This window comes from Cololabis saira, chromosome 2, assembly GCF_033807715.1.
Source record: "Cololabis saira isolate AMF1-May2022 chromosome 2, fColSai1.1, whole genome shotgun sequence".
In the NCBI taxonomy this organism is placed as follows: domain Eukaryota; kingdom Metazoa; phylum Chordata; class Actinopteri; order Beloniformes; family Belonidae; genus Cololabis; species Cololabis saira.
This window is the reverse complement of record NC_084588.1, coordinates 15,121,205-15,138,117: the sequence shown is the minus strand read 5'-3', so window position 1 is coordinate 15,138,117 and position 16,913 is coordinate 15,121,205. Positions and strand designations below refer to the sequence as shown.

Below are 16,913 nucleotides of genomic sequence, written 5' to 3'. Positions count from 1 at the left end.
TACCCTCACTGCACTCTACACCTGTGCCTCACTGTGTGCTATGGTGGCAGAGAAGAAGGCGCTGCAGCTGGTGGTTAAGTCTGCACAGAGGACCATCGGGTGCCACCGCTGGGGCACATTTACACCATCATATGTAGGGACAGAGCGTCTACCTGGCGTCTACCTGGATGCAGTCAGACTATTGATCAAGACCACACGCATCACATTCATCACTGCACACTTAAAATGTTGCTGCTGCTCCTTCTGGTCATGATGCTTTTCAAGTTACAATGTTTATTCATTACGCTGAAATGTATATTCTTCGTTCTTTTTATTTTTTTATTCTCTTAATATTTTAAGATTTTATCCCTGTATATATTTTTATTCTTACCTTACTTTTTATACTTCACCGAGACCGGAGTATCTGTATTTCGTTCATCCTGTAAATGGGTCGAATGACAATAAAAGAGTCTGAGTCTGAACACCAACATTCAAAACCACTTTCAGTCAGAAAAAAACGTCCGCTAACATCACACCATCTCAAAAAAGTAATTGTCTCTTGATTATCTGCTTTTAAAAGGCCTTTCAGAGAGGACACGGTTGGGTGCGCAACTCAGTCCTGAATCCATTCATTTGTCGCCTGACACAAGGACTCATGCCATTCCCACTCCCAGCTCTGAAATCCTCTGTGACAAGGCCTCGTCCAAGTATGGATAACTGTAGGCCTTTTTAATAAGCAGCAAACGCTGATCTCTTTTTTTCTTGTATTTCTGGTACTTTTCCCCCCATCAGGCTGTCGAGCTGCTCCCTCAGCCTGAACCTTAAAACCATCTGGGTTTCTGTGGCTATCACAGGATATCACAGACCCTCTTCCTCTTTGCTGCAGATTGTCTCGTCCTTCACATTAAAACATCTAAAGCCTGAGCTTGACCTAGTGGGCAGGTAGAACACTGGAGGGTGCATCCAAGTCCACAACTACAAAAACAATAGTTCATACCTGCGTTTTTAGTCGCTAAGCAACTGGGCTTCCATAAGTACAGCATGTGCATGTGTGCAACTCATAACCTGTGAAGTGGGCAAGTCACCAGCCTGTCTAATATCTAGTTCTATCTTTCACAAAATGACCAACATATTAAATTACTACACTTGATGGACTGGGATTGGACTGGGATAATCTGAAGCCCTGGACACCTCTAGAAGACTTGAACACGTTACCAGTACACAGTCCACGGATCGCACTAACTGTACATGCACTCATGGTGGGATGCAGACTCCAGCGACCGCAGCAGTTTGCAACACAAAAACAGAAAAAATTGTGTTTAACATGAATAACAAGAAGAGATCAGACATTGGGAACAGTTATGGTACAGTGATGCCAATAAGACGCACCAACTAAAGTAATTGTGTCTTTTTTTTTTATAAATTGTGGTAGTGTGGTTTTCTCCGGGTACTCCAGCTTCCTCCCATAGTCCAGAAACATGTATATTGGATTGATTGACTATTCTAAATTGCACATATCGAGGGCCGAAGAACATAACCCCTTATCCGCAAAATTGTCTGACTGGTGTTTTTCACTTTGTTTAGATGACATCACAAGGTGGGCTGCACCTATTCAGCCTGTCTGTACGTTATTTCCACCCATATATATAGAGGTATCTTTAAAAAAATATAGCATTCTACAACAAAACAACACAGTTTTTTGTGTTTTCCCAAAAAAGTGAAATTTTCAGATAGGAGGTTATGTTCTTTGGCCCTCGATATGTATAATGTGAGTGTGTGGTTGTTCAGCTGGGACAGGCTCCAGCAGACCCCATGACACTGGTTAGGATTGAACAGGTCTATAGAGAACGGATGGATGGATTTTGGTTGTTCTGGCAATAAATTGAATGTACTTTCACCGCAGGTAATATTGCTAGAACACATATTTAACTTCCCCTCCTGAAAGACAAATTGAAACTCCAGATTCCTTTTTTGCGAGTCTGCTGATCCTCTTCTTTGGGTCCTGGAATGACAGAGACACAGGCTAATTGAGTTGAAAAAGTGACACTTAAAGAGAAAAACAACAATTAGCTTGGGCATCAAGTTGATGAATGTGCTCTTAGAGTGAAGGGAATGAGAAGAACAGCGTTTGTGTTTCGAGTCCGCATCTCCCTCCTTCCCATCACCACATTCTCTTCCCGCACGCTCTTTGTGTTGAACAATGAGTCCTTTGTGCTGTCAGACGCTTTGACCTGCAACCTCTCTTCACTTTCCATTAACTGGCATTAAAGTGGAGAAAAACAGCTGAGACTAAGCCGATTATATTTGCAGATGATGCACTTATGCAGATCCAATTACTCTGAATCAAGAGAATTAATTAAAAGACACTGTTTGCAGATTCAGGAAGGAAAAAAAAGCACATTGAGTCTTTGCCAAAGTATGCTGAATGTGGCTTTGTGCGCAGCCAACATACGGACTGGTGCTCGAACATAATGAGCAGCTCAGTCAGAGCAGAGATGTTTCACCTGTTGGCAAAGTGAATTAGGACCACATTGATGTGCTTTCTCTTTTCAGTCTGAGGTGTCGTGGATTCCCAACAAGCATTACTCTGGCATTTACGGCTTGATGAAGCTGACGTTGACCAAAGCTTTGCCATCCGACTTGTCAAAGGTCATCGTCCTGGACACTGACATCACCTTCGCCACGGACATTGCCGAGCTCTGGGGAATCTTTAAGAAGTTTACTGGTGAGACCATTTTCATTTTTTACATATTTTTACTACCAAAGAGCGAAATTACCGGAGTCAAATTCCTTGACAATGGACAATGGACAATGTTCGAACCTGGCCAATAAAGCTGATTCTGATTCTGATTCTGATTCTGATTTCTATGTCTTGGTACCAAGTTGATTGAAATATTTTGATTAATTTGTCCATAAGTGAGTAAATAACATGAGATCAAAATCTAGCATCAGTGCTGTGGTTGAAGAAGTGTGGTTTGAATCTGCCGAACACTACGAACGACTACAGTTACAAATGTGAGCCCAGACCGACCGTACGTTCTACAGTCTAGTTGGGAGTGGAAGAACCGACCCAACTGCTTGGAGAGGAACTGGTGAAATAAAAATCTAAGATGCTATGAAGAAGAAGTTATAACAAGCTACGGTTGATAAGCTGCTCGTTGGGTAGGGTGTGAAAGTTTCTAAAGTCTTACCCAAGCATCCATCCTTATTTGACTAAAGGCTGCTTCACAGATGCAATCTTTACTGCGTAGCAGAGTAAGAGGAGACGGTCCAGCGTCGACTGGTCGGCCAAGATGTCTTCTGTCAGGTTTTCATATTGACAGCAGACCCTCCCGCATTCCCTGAATGGGGAAAACATTTATAAACTTGGACGGGATTGGCCACCACATTTCCGTCAGCCTGCCCCAGGGCAGCTGTGGCTACACATGTAGTTTACCATCACCAAGTATGAATGGAGTGAATGAATAATATACTACCATTGTAAAGTGACCTTGAGTTTCTTGAAAGGCACTGTATAAATGCAAGTTATTGTTATTATATTTATTATTATTGTTATTATTAATGTCAAGCAAGGTTGACCGAAGTCTGTTATGGGTAAAACTTAAGCAATATGAATAGTGTGCATAAAACAAACAACAAAAACACAACTAACCATAATGACACGCTGCCTGAACTCCAGTGAAGTTGAAGGCCAGCGAGTAGAAACAGGCTTCCAGCAGAGATTTAAATGCACCAGCAGCTACAGCTGTTCTTACCTGTAACGTTAAATTGTTCTGGAGGACTCGACCAGCTACTAAAAAGACCTGGACAGCTCCTCTTCTGAGTCTGTATCTCTGAACCTACAAGCAGACCAGATCTGAGCGCTCTGACTATGGGGTATAAAGGTTCAGACAAATATGGTATTATTAGTCAATTTAAAACTTTTAAAACAAGCAATAAAATCTTGAAATATAATCTAAAGCGTACGGGAGACCAGAAGATCGATGCCAGAATGTGCTAGGAGCATTTCCCACCATTTAAGAGCACACGTTTATCGAGACTTACTATGCAATTTCAAGCACTATGAGGGTGAGTTTGTGCTGCAGGGATACATTCAATTACTATTAAAAAACTGTCAGTTTAATAAGTGATTTATGAATCCAGTATAGTAAAAGAAAAACAGAAGAATGTTCTCACATGTTTTCTGGCCGTTTGAAACCTTATTAACCAGGTCTTTATGAGAGAGAATGCATTGTGTGGTGTGATGGTGACGGTGTCCTGTCTCCTGTCTCCTGCGTGTCTCCCTCTTGGTTTGTTACGTCTTTTGAGCCGGGCCGTGACAGCATAAATGTTAAGATTCTAGTCTATTTTAGCATCTAAAGAAAAGATTTTTATTTCATTCACACAAGGAGCCTGCAACTTCTAAATGTTTAACACGGAGCTGGAGACTCAGCATGATGCAGTTGAAGTGACGTGTGAATGAATGCATGACCTCTGCCTGAGTGTCTGAGGCTGCACAGCAGCTCCGCACATCTGTCTTCCAGCTGTGAAACGCATGCACCCAAATCAGCAGGGAGAAAATACGCCTGCGTCTTTGAACTTCAAGCACACATGGCATCACAAATGGACAAATATTAGCTTTTGTCTGAATGATGTACTTAACAGAACTGTAAACAGTCGTTTCTGCATAAATATGAGCCTGTATCCACAGTTGTTTCCATGGACACGACAGCAAAAAGGCAGCACATCATTTTCTTCGATAAACTTACACTTTCATCAATGAAAGAGGAGACAAAAAAGAGGAGTTTTCATCATCAGATGTTACCTGATGCTCACCTATGTTGGTCTTTTTTGTAGAACTGAGCTAAAATAAAATATTTTGCATTTAACTCATGCTGGTTTTTAGGTAACTGACTGATTTAAAATCTCTTTGCTGTTATTTGGCAGCATAATAGCATTCATAGTCAGGAAATTTAATATGTTTGGATAATAGCTGCAGAGTTACTAGAGCCTTAAAAAGTGTTGCATATAAAAATGGAAAAAAAATAACTTAATTTTTCATGTGAAAATTTACTGAAAATTGCTTCCACGCAGATTGCACCGAAGAAGGCAGCAAATGCAGTTATTTTCCATTTGTTAGAGACTTATGCTGCGCTTTTGGAGAAGTTGACATGATTCAGGCCTTCAAACCTGAGCGTCAGGGGTCAGCCCCTGGGAGAAGACACAACAAAGTGCCCCTCTAGTGGGGTAAAGTGGTATTACATGTGCAGGACTGGTCCCACACAGCGGCACTGATGCCTCCATGTGGTCAGAGGTGGTATTGCTACTCCGAGCAGCTTCAACACTATTAACCATGATATCACATTTGTTTATGACCCCGACTGTGAAATGACGGGTCATAGTCATAACATAAGATATATTTGAGAACTCCTCTGTACCTCCTGCTTCAGGAACATGTACATATAATTATACACTTACAATACTATTCTGTACTACACTTGAAGCATGACTACATGTCCTCCTTTTCAAAGAAAAATGACCAACAGAAGAAGAACCTTTGAAGAAGGGAAGGCGTTTTCACAGAGAGATAGCAATAAAAAACGCACTATGCACTAGTGGGGACGAGCCGTATATTTTCTCAGCGTTTCTGGACGGTGGCTGCACCCCATGGAAGGATTTTTATACCAGGGATACACCGCCAAGGAAGGAGTTTAGTGTGAAAACCAAAAATAGTAAACAGCAGCAACATTAGACTGTCTGCCATATCTCGACAAAAACAATGAATGTATTTGTGTTAATGATCCAGAAACACAGATACATTTAAAGAGTTTTGTAGCTGCCTCCGGTCCTTTGGTGGCACCTCTGATGCTGAGGCCCACCGCTGCAAGAGAGGATGAAAATACACAGGAGAACTTGAAAAATCCCTACAATTATGGAGTAATCGCTTGAAAGATTCATTTTATTATGTTTGCAGAAAAGCAAGTGATCGGTCTGGTGGAGAATCAGAGCGACTGGTACCTGGGGAACTTGTGGAAGAACCACAAACCGTGGCCTGCGCTGGGACGAGGCTTCAACACCGGTAAACAGCTGCTGTGTGATGTTTTTGTGCAGGACCGTATTCACCCAGGTGTTTGCTCCAAAGATGTTGGACTTTAGCCCTGATTGGCTGAAGATGTTTGCAGAGCTCCTTTCACAGTCATAACTGAATGACACAAACGCTGCTGTTTGCTCCTGATAAATCCACCCGGAGCTCATTCTGCCTGCAGAACGTTCTTCAACGTAACATGGACTGCAGCCTCCTTTGGCCAGTGGCTTTTCCACTGATGTTTTCTTCTTGGTCTCAGGTGTCATCCTTCTCTACCTGGAACGACTACGGCGAATCAGCTGGGAGCAGATGTGGCGGCTGACAGCAGAGAGGGAGCTAATGAGCATGCTCAGTACGTCGCTAGCTGACCAGGTGAGGGACACCTCCAAGTATTTATCTAATGTATTTGTCCTCGACATGTGACGGATGAAAAGATGTTTGACAACAAAATACAGAAAATCATAAAGATATAATCCTGCTCCTGTCTCTGGTACGAAGGCGGACCGCTCTGACATCAGTCCAGCTTTTTAGACACAAAGCATGACACAATATACAAACACTGCGCATCACATGAATGAGAAAATCCTCAGTGATCAGCTTTGAACTTGAAATGATTACATGAGTAACAGACAAGGATGCAGTTCTCCTGAAGAGCGATGCCAGTGTCCAGGTTCTGACCGGGACAAAGAGCTGCTGTCACCTGAGAGCTCAGTCACCACAGGCTCCACAGACACAGCCAATCGCCCTCTGTTTCCTTCTGATTGGTTGTGGCTGCGTTCACCTGGATTTGTGAACGTCCTCTCGATTTTACCCTCTGAACATGTCAGAGTAGTCGTTGGTGGTGATTCTCAAGCTCAATGGGGCAGGTGTGTACATGTCCTAAATGTCCGTGTGAAATGAATAAAAGGTAATATGTTAAAGAAAGTATTCCTGCAGGATTGAGTGTTTTTACTACATGACACTGATAATATTTACATACTAAAAGTGTAATATTTTATCAGTCAGAGATACGTTCTCTTTATTGATGCGTTATTAATGCTTCATTAATCCTGATGATATTTAGATACTTATGTTGATGTTTCTGCTGTAAGGTCCCATGTGTTACCTTAATTATTAGACCACATAAATTCAGTCTTATAGTAGCTGTGAAAATATACTTATTCTAAATAAGGGAGAGTTTTTGGGCAGAAACTCAAATAGGTTTAGTTACTAAAATTATTCATGCTTTTTGCGCTCAGTGAGGAAACTTATGGAGGACTGAAAACTGAAATATAAAATACAAAAATGGCTCAGAAATAAATGTGCCAATAAATGCTGCTAAGAAAGTACAAGACCCAACACAATGACAGATGGTTAAAATGTGAAAGCACTTTTATTTCTGCTTTAATTTTAACTGTATTTATTTAAAAAACCCCAATCCTACTTCACTAAATTTCAGAGTAAATTTTCTGTACTGCTTTCATTGCTTATTTGACTCTTTTTATGTTCAGGATTCTTCCCATTTTATAATGCATTAGCTATTGATTTTATTTATTTATAAATTCAAGCTGTTCTCTGTTTTCTTTATTTTAACATTTAACTTTCAGGAAGATGCAGAGCTGAGTCAGGTGTCAGTCTATGATTTAAAGGGAGGGTAAGCAGTTTCTGGATAGCTTCACGTCTGTTGATATCAGCCTGTCAGGAACTCCGGCCCCCACCTCCATGTAAATGAGCATGAACCCTCCCCCTGTCGGTGATTGGCTAGAGAAACCTTCGTAATGGTGTGGGGGGCAGGGCTACCCATTAATTTTTTTAATTATATTGCAATATACTCGGGAAGTGCAGAGGTAGAGTCCACCAAGTGTGAGACGAAGTGCTCTGGATTGAAAAGTGTGCAAAATCCACTACCCTACCTTTAACTAACTGATAAATATATACATGTTTCCTTCAAAAAAAAGACTAGTTTGACTGAACTGCATTTGATTCAGATGCTCAGTTAAGCAGCTTTTATCTGTAGTGTCATTGTTATAAGTATTTTAGTATTAAAAGTGTTTTTCATGTGTTAGAAGCTGGAATCTTTTCACGCAAGCACTTGCAGTTCATTTACACATGTTTGTGTATTCATGTCTCCTCACTAGTGTGCAAATTCCTTCATCTCCAGAATCTTATGGTGGATTTCAGAGTGAACCGGTCCTGTGTTCCAGATGTTTGGATAAACGCAGTAGCAGACAGGCTAATCGGAGCTACCAATGTGGTTAAAACTGTGTGTCTTCTCTGCAGGACATCTTCAACGCCTTCATCAAGCAGAACCCGGTCCTGGTCCACCAGCTGCCCTGCTTCTGGAACGTCCAGCTGTCCGACCACACCCGCTCCGAGCAGTGCTACACCGAGGTTTCCGACCTGAAGGTACGTCGTCGGCACACGCCATCACTCTTTCAGGTTTCCAGGTCCCCCAAGCCAACGGCGCTGCAGCAGGTGCTTACAGGAGGCCCCATCATCAGTTCTCGATAAAACAGCTGAATCAACTGGAAAAAAAACACTTCCAGAAGCTCTGGGATTTCTAGAGCCTGAAGTGGGGGGGGGTGAGGCGGGATTTAAAAAGCCCGGCTACCTCAGTGGGTTGAGCGGGCTCACCATATACAGAGGCTGTTATGCAGGTCTTCCCCCATCCATGTTTCCTGTCTAGCCGCTATCAGAATAAAGGCCTCTACAGCTGCAAAAATAAAAAATATTATTGATTCATTTACTTGAATATTCATTTCAGCATAAACCCCCATAAATGTAAAGACTCACAAAAATCAATGTGTTCTTTTGACTAGCAGCTCATCTGTGTACATGACAACAAAGCCACGATATCAGACTAGAAAAGAGAATAAAAGCCTCCAGCAATGGGACACACATTCATGGTTTCAAGTTCCTTTTTTTTTTTTTATTTATTAACATACAGTGCAAACAACGACAAAAGACAACATCAGTATGTGTGTGTGTGTGTGTGTGTGTGTGTGTGTGTGTGTGTGTGTGTGTGTGTGTGTGTGTGTGTGTGTGTGTGTGTGTGTGTGTGTGTGTGTGTGTGTGTGCGTGCCGTGTTTGTAAGATGAAAATAGATACATAAATTGAGAATATTAATTCGAGAGTAAACAAATAAATATTTATCATATAGAGTGGTGTAGCATGATATCATATAAATATAGCATAATAAATATAGTAATATCCTAATAACATAATTTTTATAAAATATTATAACATATAACCAAATTATACCACCATACTATTATATATAACAATATAATACTATAGTTTAACATCCCATGAGATTTCATAACTTAATATAATAATATGAAACAATATATCATGATAATGCCAGAAATAATTATTAGAGTTAGAATTGGTAATTTATAATTTATGTTTTGCAATGAGGGGTGAGGTCAGACCAGGGCGTCAAGTTCCTTTTTAAAAACCTTCAGTATCAATGCCCCACGGAAATAAAATTGGTGGAGAAATTTGCAGAAAGATCTATTCTGAATCAATTTGTGGCGTTTCCAGGTAATCCACTGGAACTCTCCGAAGAAGCTGCGCGTGAAGAACAAACACGTGGAGTTCTTCAGGAACCTCTACCTGACCTTCCTGGAGTACGACGGGAACCTGCTGAGACGGGAGCTGTTCGGCTGCCCGAGTCAGGCCAGCCTGGAGAGCGTGCAGGTGAGACGCGTACACAAACTCCTGCACAAACACCAGAGCGCTCAGCTCAGACATCAGTAGGGGTTTTTTACGTTTCATTTTACCTTGGAGCTGTTTGAAGGACTTATAACCAGTATGAAGGAGAATAAACATCTAAGAATCATTTGATTTGATATTTTTACTTTTAAATAGGGCTCATTTCCCCAAGCAGGTATTTCAAGTTGTTTTCCTGGAGATTTTACTCTTTCTCAGATCATGTTTGAGCAGCTACTTTTTTCCATTCCACATACACAGAATAAATCTCAGCTCTGCAGTACTTTACATACAGCCCATAATACTAGAGGAAATAAGAAGGTATGCAGCAGTCAGGAGCTGATTTACTGATCACAACATGTGCAAACCTCTACAAAACCAGACGCCTTGGCTGCTTTCCGATCTAGAACATTCTGGTGTAAACACAGTGCCAAAGATATCAGTAATGATCTTACAAAAGCAGCTAGCTGTCGTTCAATCTGGAAAGGTTATTAAGCCATTTCCAAACAACAGCAAGTCCATCATTCCACAGTGAACAAAAAAGTATGATTGGGAAACGTTCAAGACAATTGTGGCTCTCCACAGCGGTCGATCTCCCAGCAGGTTCACCCTGAGGTCAGACTGTGTGGTATTCCCCTTAGTAACCACCCAAAAACAGCAGTCAAGTTAAAGCTTCGCACAAGCAGCAGACGGCCAGGATGAAGCCTCTTCTCATCAACGGGAATTATTTTATTGTCATTTGTGAGCAGTGTAAACAAACAACTTCGCATTTGGTGTTTTTAAAACATTAAAACTCAGAACATTTGAAAACTAAAGAATGAAACAAATTCAAACTTGCTGTACATTTCAGCTGCAAGCTGCTCTGGAGGAGCTGGATGAGGACGATCAGTGTTACGACTTCCGGCGAGAGCGGCTGACGGTTCACCGAGTGCACCTGTACTTCCTGCAGTACGAGTACACGCCCACAGAGGACGATGCCGACGTCACGCTGGTGGCCCAGCTCTCCATGGACAGGTACTGCGCTCAAACAAAGCCTTTAACCCGTCATTTTAATGAGCCACTTATCAAAACCCTGTCATCAGACCATTTGTGAACCTGACAAAGTTTAATGTTTCAGTGAAGACAGATGTCTGCTGGTCAGTGCTGGAAGTTACAGTTTCGACTCTAAATCCTGCACAGAAACCTTCAGCTCCTGTAATATGAAGACATGATCAGCTCGGCCACAAGTGTTTCCTACACGAGGCCCAGCTTCATACGATTCTGTGGACGTAGACCAGCACAGAACAGTCCTCCTCTGATGGTCCACACGGGGACTTTGAAGATAACGTTCAGTAGATTCAGTAGAGTCAACACTTTCAGCAACAAAACCATGTTTCATTCACAAATATTCCTCTTAAAGTTCCTCTCAAAAGGAATTGTGTACAAGTGAGAAGAACAGATAATCATTAACAACCAGTGGAACTGAAAATATAATTTCTGTGGGTTGTTTGAAGTACGTATGACTTGTTAGAGTTTTTCCTGTTGCAGATACAAGTCCTATAGCTCGCAGTTTGGAGAACTGATGAGGAATCCTGATGGGTAGCTAGGCTAACAGCTAATGGCCAACAGCTAACTGCTAAAGTGTGAAACAAATCGCTTTTGTACCAGACAGTTTCTATGTCGCTGTAGTTTCCTTCCCCCATAACATTTCCACATTTGTTGTTTTTCTACTTTTTTTCTGAAAACATTTATGATTTCTTAATAATTTCTTATTTACAACTCATGTCATGAAATTGGGTATTTTTGTTTTAACTCTATGTTAACTAATATGCTAATGTCTCAACTAGCTGCATTCGTAGCTCGTTGCTGCTGCAACACCTGTAAAACACCTGTAATACAACCAGAATCATGTTTGGTGTACTTATCCAGTACTTATGTAATAACTAGGGTTGCCACCCGTCCGGTAAAATACAGAATTGTCCTTTATTTGAGAAAAAAATGTTGTGTCCCGTATTGAACTAATACGGGACGCGATTTGTCCTGTATTTTCATTAACGCCCCATACGCACGTCTGTCACACACACATCAACACTAAATTTACCAATACTGAACAAAATAAAACACAGGAAACATTAAGGCCAGCAAAATCTTTGTGGCAGGACAACAGGACCTGCTGCGCTCTGTATATTATAGTTGAATTATTCAAATAAATGAACTTTTACACTATTTGCTAGTTGAATTATTGAAATAAATTAACTTTTACACTATTTGCTAGTTGAATTATTGAAATAAATTAACTTTTACACTATTTGCTAGTTGAATTATTGAAATAAATTAACTTTTACACCATATTCTTCACCTGTAGGCTATATTATACATCTTGGCTGATGTGGACATACATAGAATAGGAGGATATTTCAGTTGCTAGTATGGTTGGTTGTCTGTACAGTCATGCAAGTTCAATGCTATTAAAGCACTTTAAACTTTAAATCAAAGCATTTTGTTTTTTCATATAAAATAAACACTTTTTTATGCAATTTAGAAGTTTTGGGGCTTTTTTTTTGGCTCCTGCGCTGCTGAAATCGGGTGTCCCTTATTTCTATTTCTGAAAGGTGGCAACCCTAGTAATAACTGCAGTAGGGGTGTGAGTTTTGGACCTTGAGGACCGCCACGTGAGCTAACCAAATGTCATGTGAGCCACTTAAAGGGGAGTCTGTGCATCTTCCAACCCAGAACACTTTCTGTAAAATATCTCCTCTCGTGGGCACTAAGTAAAATCTCGGTCTTCATATACATGTTCATGCCCATGAAGTAGGAGAGGGAGGAAAAACATCAGAGGGAGATTTGTTGCCTCGATGAGCACTGGAAAGGGAGGTACAGCTGTAACAGACGTGACCTTGTCCAAAAATGCCATACCCTGCCTTTAAAAAAGTGGTTCATGTTATCATCCATCAGCCTCCAGGAAGTGGAGCAGTTTTGTCTCTTTCAAAGCAAGACTTTCCTCAAATTTTTGACAAATAGTAAAATTTACCGATTTTAATAAACATTGTATATTATTACCTGGTAAGTTTAGTCATTAATATCAGAAATGAGAGAATGAGAATCCTTGTTACAGCCCTGATCTGCCTCTTCTTCACCATGGTCTTCCTCCTCTGTCCCGTGCCGCCTGCAGGCTGCAGATGCTGGAGGCCATCTGTAAGCACTGGGAGGGTCCCATCAGCCTGGCGCTCTACATGTCCGATGCCGAGGCGCAGCAGTTCCTGCGTTACGCTCAGGCCTCCGAGGTCCTCAAGAACCGCAAGAACGTCGGCTACCATGTTGTCTACAAGGAAGGCCAGTTCTACCCGGTCAACCTGGTGAGGAACGTGGCCCTGAAGAACGCCAACACGCCCTACGTGTTCCTGACAGACGTGGACTTCCTGCCCATGTACGGCCTCTACGATTACCTCAGGTAAGACCAGCCGTCCTGGAAATATATCTTTATAACTGCCAATAACTAAGATTATGAAAGACCTGTTCAGATGTTCGTTAGAGTTAATATGCAATCAGGAAGTCACATGGCAGCAGCTCCGTGCACGAAGGCAGGTAGACGTGGTAAAGATGATCTCAGCAACAGCATGGGGAAGAAGGGAGATATCTTTGACATCTTTGAAGATGGCATGGTTGTTGGCTGCAGAAGGGCCAGGGCTGCAGCGAATATTTTCAACAGTGTCTCTGGGGTTAACAGACACTGGCCCAAAATACAGAAAATATTCATCGAGGTGCAGTTCTGTGGGCCAAAAGGCCTTTTTGATGTCAGAAATCAGAGAATGGTCAGAGTAGTCTGATATTTTGGAAAAGCTACAGTAATAACCACTCGTTACAACCGAGGTGTGTGGAGGAGCATCTCTGATCACACCACAGGTCAAACAAGCACATGGTGCCACGGCTCATCTTAAATTCTCCAAAAAATATGGGAAAATAGAGGATTTGAAGAATGCTGGCTGGTCTGGGATTTGGTGCAAGCTGCATGAAAGATCCATTATATGGAGGACCATAACTGACATCATTAAAAATAAAAGTAGAAATATATACTGTGTATATATATATATATATATATATATATATATATATATATATATATATTTTCAGGTTAATTGATCTATGTAATTCTTTGTACAAATGCTGTATTGTTGATTAATTGTTTGATTTAATGTGGACCCCAGGAAGAATAGTCTTCATATTTATGCGGACTAATGGGGATCCAATAAATAATAAATAAATAAATAAATAAATAAATAAATAAATAAATACACATACAGCCCTCCTCATTTGCATAATGAGGCCTAAATGCATAGGATTAAGTAGAAAATGCATGAGTAAGGAAAAGGAAAAACAACAACAACTACAACAAACAACACATATATTTCAGATTTTATTTTTAACTATGTCAGTTTTGGTATTCCATACCATCCGGCCTGGTTCAGGTTGGTGGTGCATCGGAGCCGGACAGTTGATTGAACTTTATTCATGAATTCAGTTTAGAAACAGAATTTTTTTTTTTTTTTTTTTTGATGGATTATTTGTTTTGGCTTTTTTGACCCAAAACCATCTTTATTTTATTCAAAAGAATTTTGGTACGCTTTAGGCCCAATAACACCAACCAACCAATGTTGAAACGACACCGCCGACCTGAATATCAATGCCAGTGAGTGTAGTGGAGTAAATAAATGTGTCCTGGAATCAAAAGAGTTATTCCAGATAAAGTCCCTTAAAGGGGACCTGTTATGAAAAACACGTTTTCTCTTGCTTTAACATATATAAAGTGGTCTCCCCTCAGTCTGCCAACTCAGAGAAGGAGGAAAGCAACCAAATTCTGCAGTGTCTGTACAGCCGCCCGGATGAGTCGTCCAGTGTGATGTGGATCTACGAGCCGTTCAGATTCTGATCCCGTCGTTACGTAACCAAAATGCGATTTACATAGGTTGGCCTCCGATGTGTGAAACCACGCCCACAACTAACTCCCCCGGCCGGAGTTTCCTCCATTTTTTCGTAGCGGTGTATCGCATCATTCAGGCAGCCAATCAGCACAGTGATCATTATCATAGCCCCGCCCACTTAGAATCCCGCATAGATAATGAGGTCAGAGAATGGGAAGATAAAGACATGGCTCAGAGGCTGAATTCCTAATTTATTTAGCAAAAACAATCAAAATCTTGTTTTTAAGACAATCAAGGCCTGTTTAAAATAGGTATTAGATGCCATAATACCCTTTAAAATGAACGTGTCATTGGTTTATTTTTGTCTGGAGTAATTAACACATTTGCACCTTTTCAAGATGAAAGCAGTCTGATTTAAAATGCACAAAATGAGACTATTAAGCCTTCTTTAATCGTGTTAATAGCACAAATAATTAAATCAGTTAAATTTTAATTTAGAGACCAATTACTACTACAGCCTGACTCTACTAATGCTAAAAGAAATTACTATAATTAAGCATCAAACCTGAGGCAGGACGTTGTTCTGTGCCGGAGGGTCGGAGGAGTTCGCCACTCATCACGTCGCTGCTCCGAGGCGCCCGCTAACCCTCTGCTGACTCATACCTTCTGTGCCCTGGGAGCCAAAATGCAGAAGACAAAGTGGAGACACACAAGTCAAGTTCAACTTTAGTGAACGTGTCCGGAGGCGAGTAGGCTGCACGGCTGGACGTCACAGCGTGCAGCTACGCTGCAGCGGGACGTTGGGTCTGCACGACTCTTCAAAGATGCTTTCTTTAACGGGCTCTGACAGCTTCCGACCCCCTGATTCAGCCATGAAAACACTGATTGACGGAGCATTAGTGTCAGTCGTGGATGACACCAGGACCTGTGCGATCGCCGCTGATGGCGGATGAGGAGAAGGTCAGGCTCAAGGACAGGATCGGGAAACCGTCCCCTTGCTGTGACACGTGACTGTCCCCGCAGTCTTAGCTTCTTTCAGCACAACGAAGACAGTAAAAGTCACCGAATTGTTCTTTCACATCGCTGCGGGAGCAGGGAACCTCCTAGGCAACGACGACACACGGGTCATGAAAGACGGCGGGCTGCGATTGGTCGAGCGCCGATGTGCAGTCTTACACGTCTCCTGGGAAATCACAACGAGACTTTAAGACTCCACGATGGTCCTAGCAGACCCAGCGACCACATAAATGTGCTCCTCTGCACTCTGGACTCCCTGGTAGCCGTGCCTCCCCGCAAACGCTGCGTTTAATGGCTCTTTTCATAGACTTGTTTGGGGTGCTGTGTAAACTGCAAATAAAAAGGGGTTGAAATGATTTGCAATCCTCACAAACCCACAATTCCTTCACAGTAAAACATAGACGGCACACGTGAGAAAATAAACCATCTTAAGAATAAAAAAAAAAGACTTTTGAATTTGATGGCAGCAAATGTTGGGACAGAGTGAAGTTTATCTCTGCTTTTAACAGCAGACTGTAAACGTCTGGAACTGAGCCGTTGATGGAGTTTTGGGAAAGGAAGGTTTTCCCCTTCAGGTTAAAAAATGAAGCAGCAAATGTTTTCTGCTGGTCAAAGCTCTGAACTGCAGGCAGACCAGATCAGCACCCAGACTCTGGAGCTGTGAGGCCGTGCTGTCGTAACTGCTGCAGGGTGCAGCTGAAATTCTAGCTGAAAGATGCAAGACTTTCCCTGAAAGAGTCGTCGTCTGGATGGATGCATATTGAATCTCATTGAATAACATTTCATTAATCCCAGAAGCTCTGAAACTTGTAGTTACTGTACCTGTCAGCATCGTTGTCTTCTGCTTCCTGATGGACCTCCATACCACCAGAGTCTACATCACTGATCACAAGCCAGACAGTTACACAGCGTCTCTGCAGAAACACCACATGCACACCGGCAAGCACCATTGTGGAGGGAGAGATGCTTTGGAAATGCTTTGCAGATGTAGGGACTTGTAATGACTAACCATGACCTGACCAACAGCTAAAGTTTTGTCAAATTTGGGTATAAGATTAAGAAAATGAATCCATCCCATTACTGCTGCTGAGGATAGATGTACAAGCTGATGGTGGTACTTGGTATTGCCCACATTAGGAGTTTTGTGTTTGGCTTCATCTTCGTTAAAGCCTGGTGAAACAACTTATAAGCTCCTGTTTATCTGACGTATAAACTTTTGCACGTGACTAATTTAAAAGTGTATTTGCACTCACTTATGCAAGGGA

General features: G+C 41.6%; 1 protein-coding gene across 2 annotated transcripts in view; it reads left to right on the top strand.

Moving 5' to 3' along the window:
• large2 (LARGE xylosyl- and glucuronyltransferase 2) overlaps positions 1–16,913 on the top strand; it is a 163,687-nt gene that overhangs the window by 140,539 nt on the left and 6,235 nt on the right. For both annotated transcript variants that reach the window (XM_061738909.1, XM_061738901.1), the window contains 7 exons: positions 2,533–2,704; positions 5,933–6,037; positions 6,303–6,415; positions 8,303–8,428; positions 9,566–9,721; positions 10,584–10,747; positions 12,885–13,163. In XM_061738909.1, the coding sequence (XP_061594893.1) occupies positions 2,533–2,704; positions 5,933–6,037; positions 6,303–6,415; positions 8,303–8,428; positions 9,566–9,721; positions 10,584–10,747; positions 12,885–13,163 (1,115 nt within the window). The remainder of the gene's footprint in view (positions 1–2,532; positions 2,705–5,932; positions 6,038–6,302; positions 6,416–8,302; positions 8,429–9,565; positions 9,722–10,583; positions 10,748–12,884; positions 13,164–16,913) is intronic.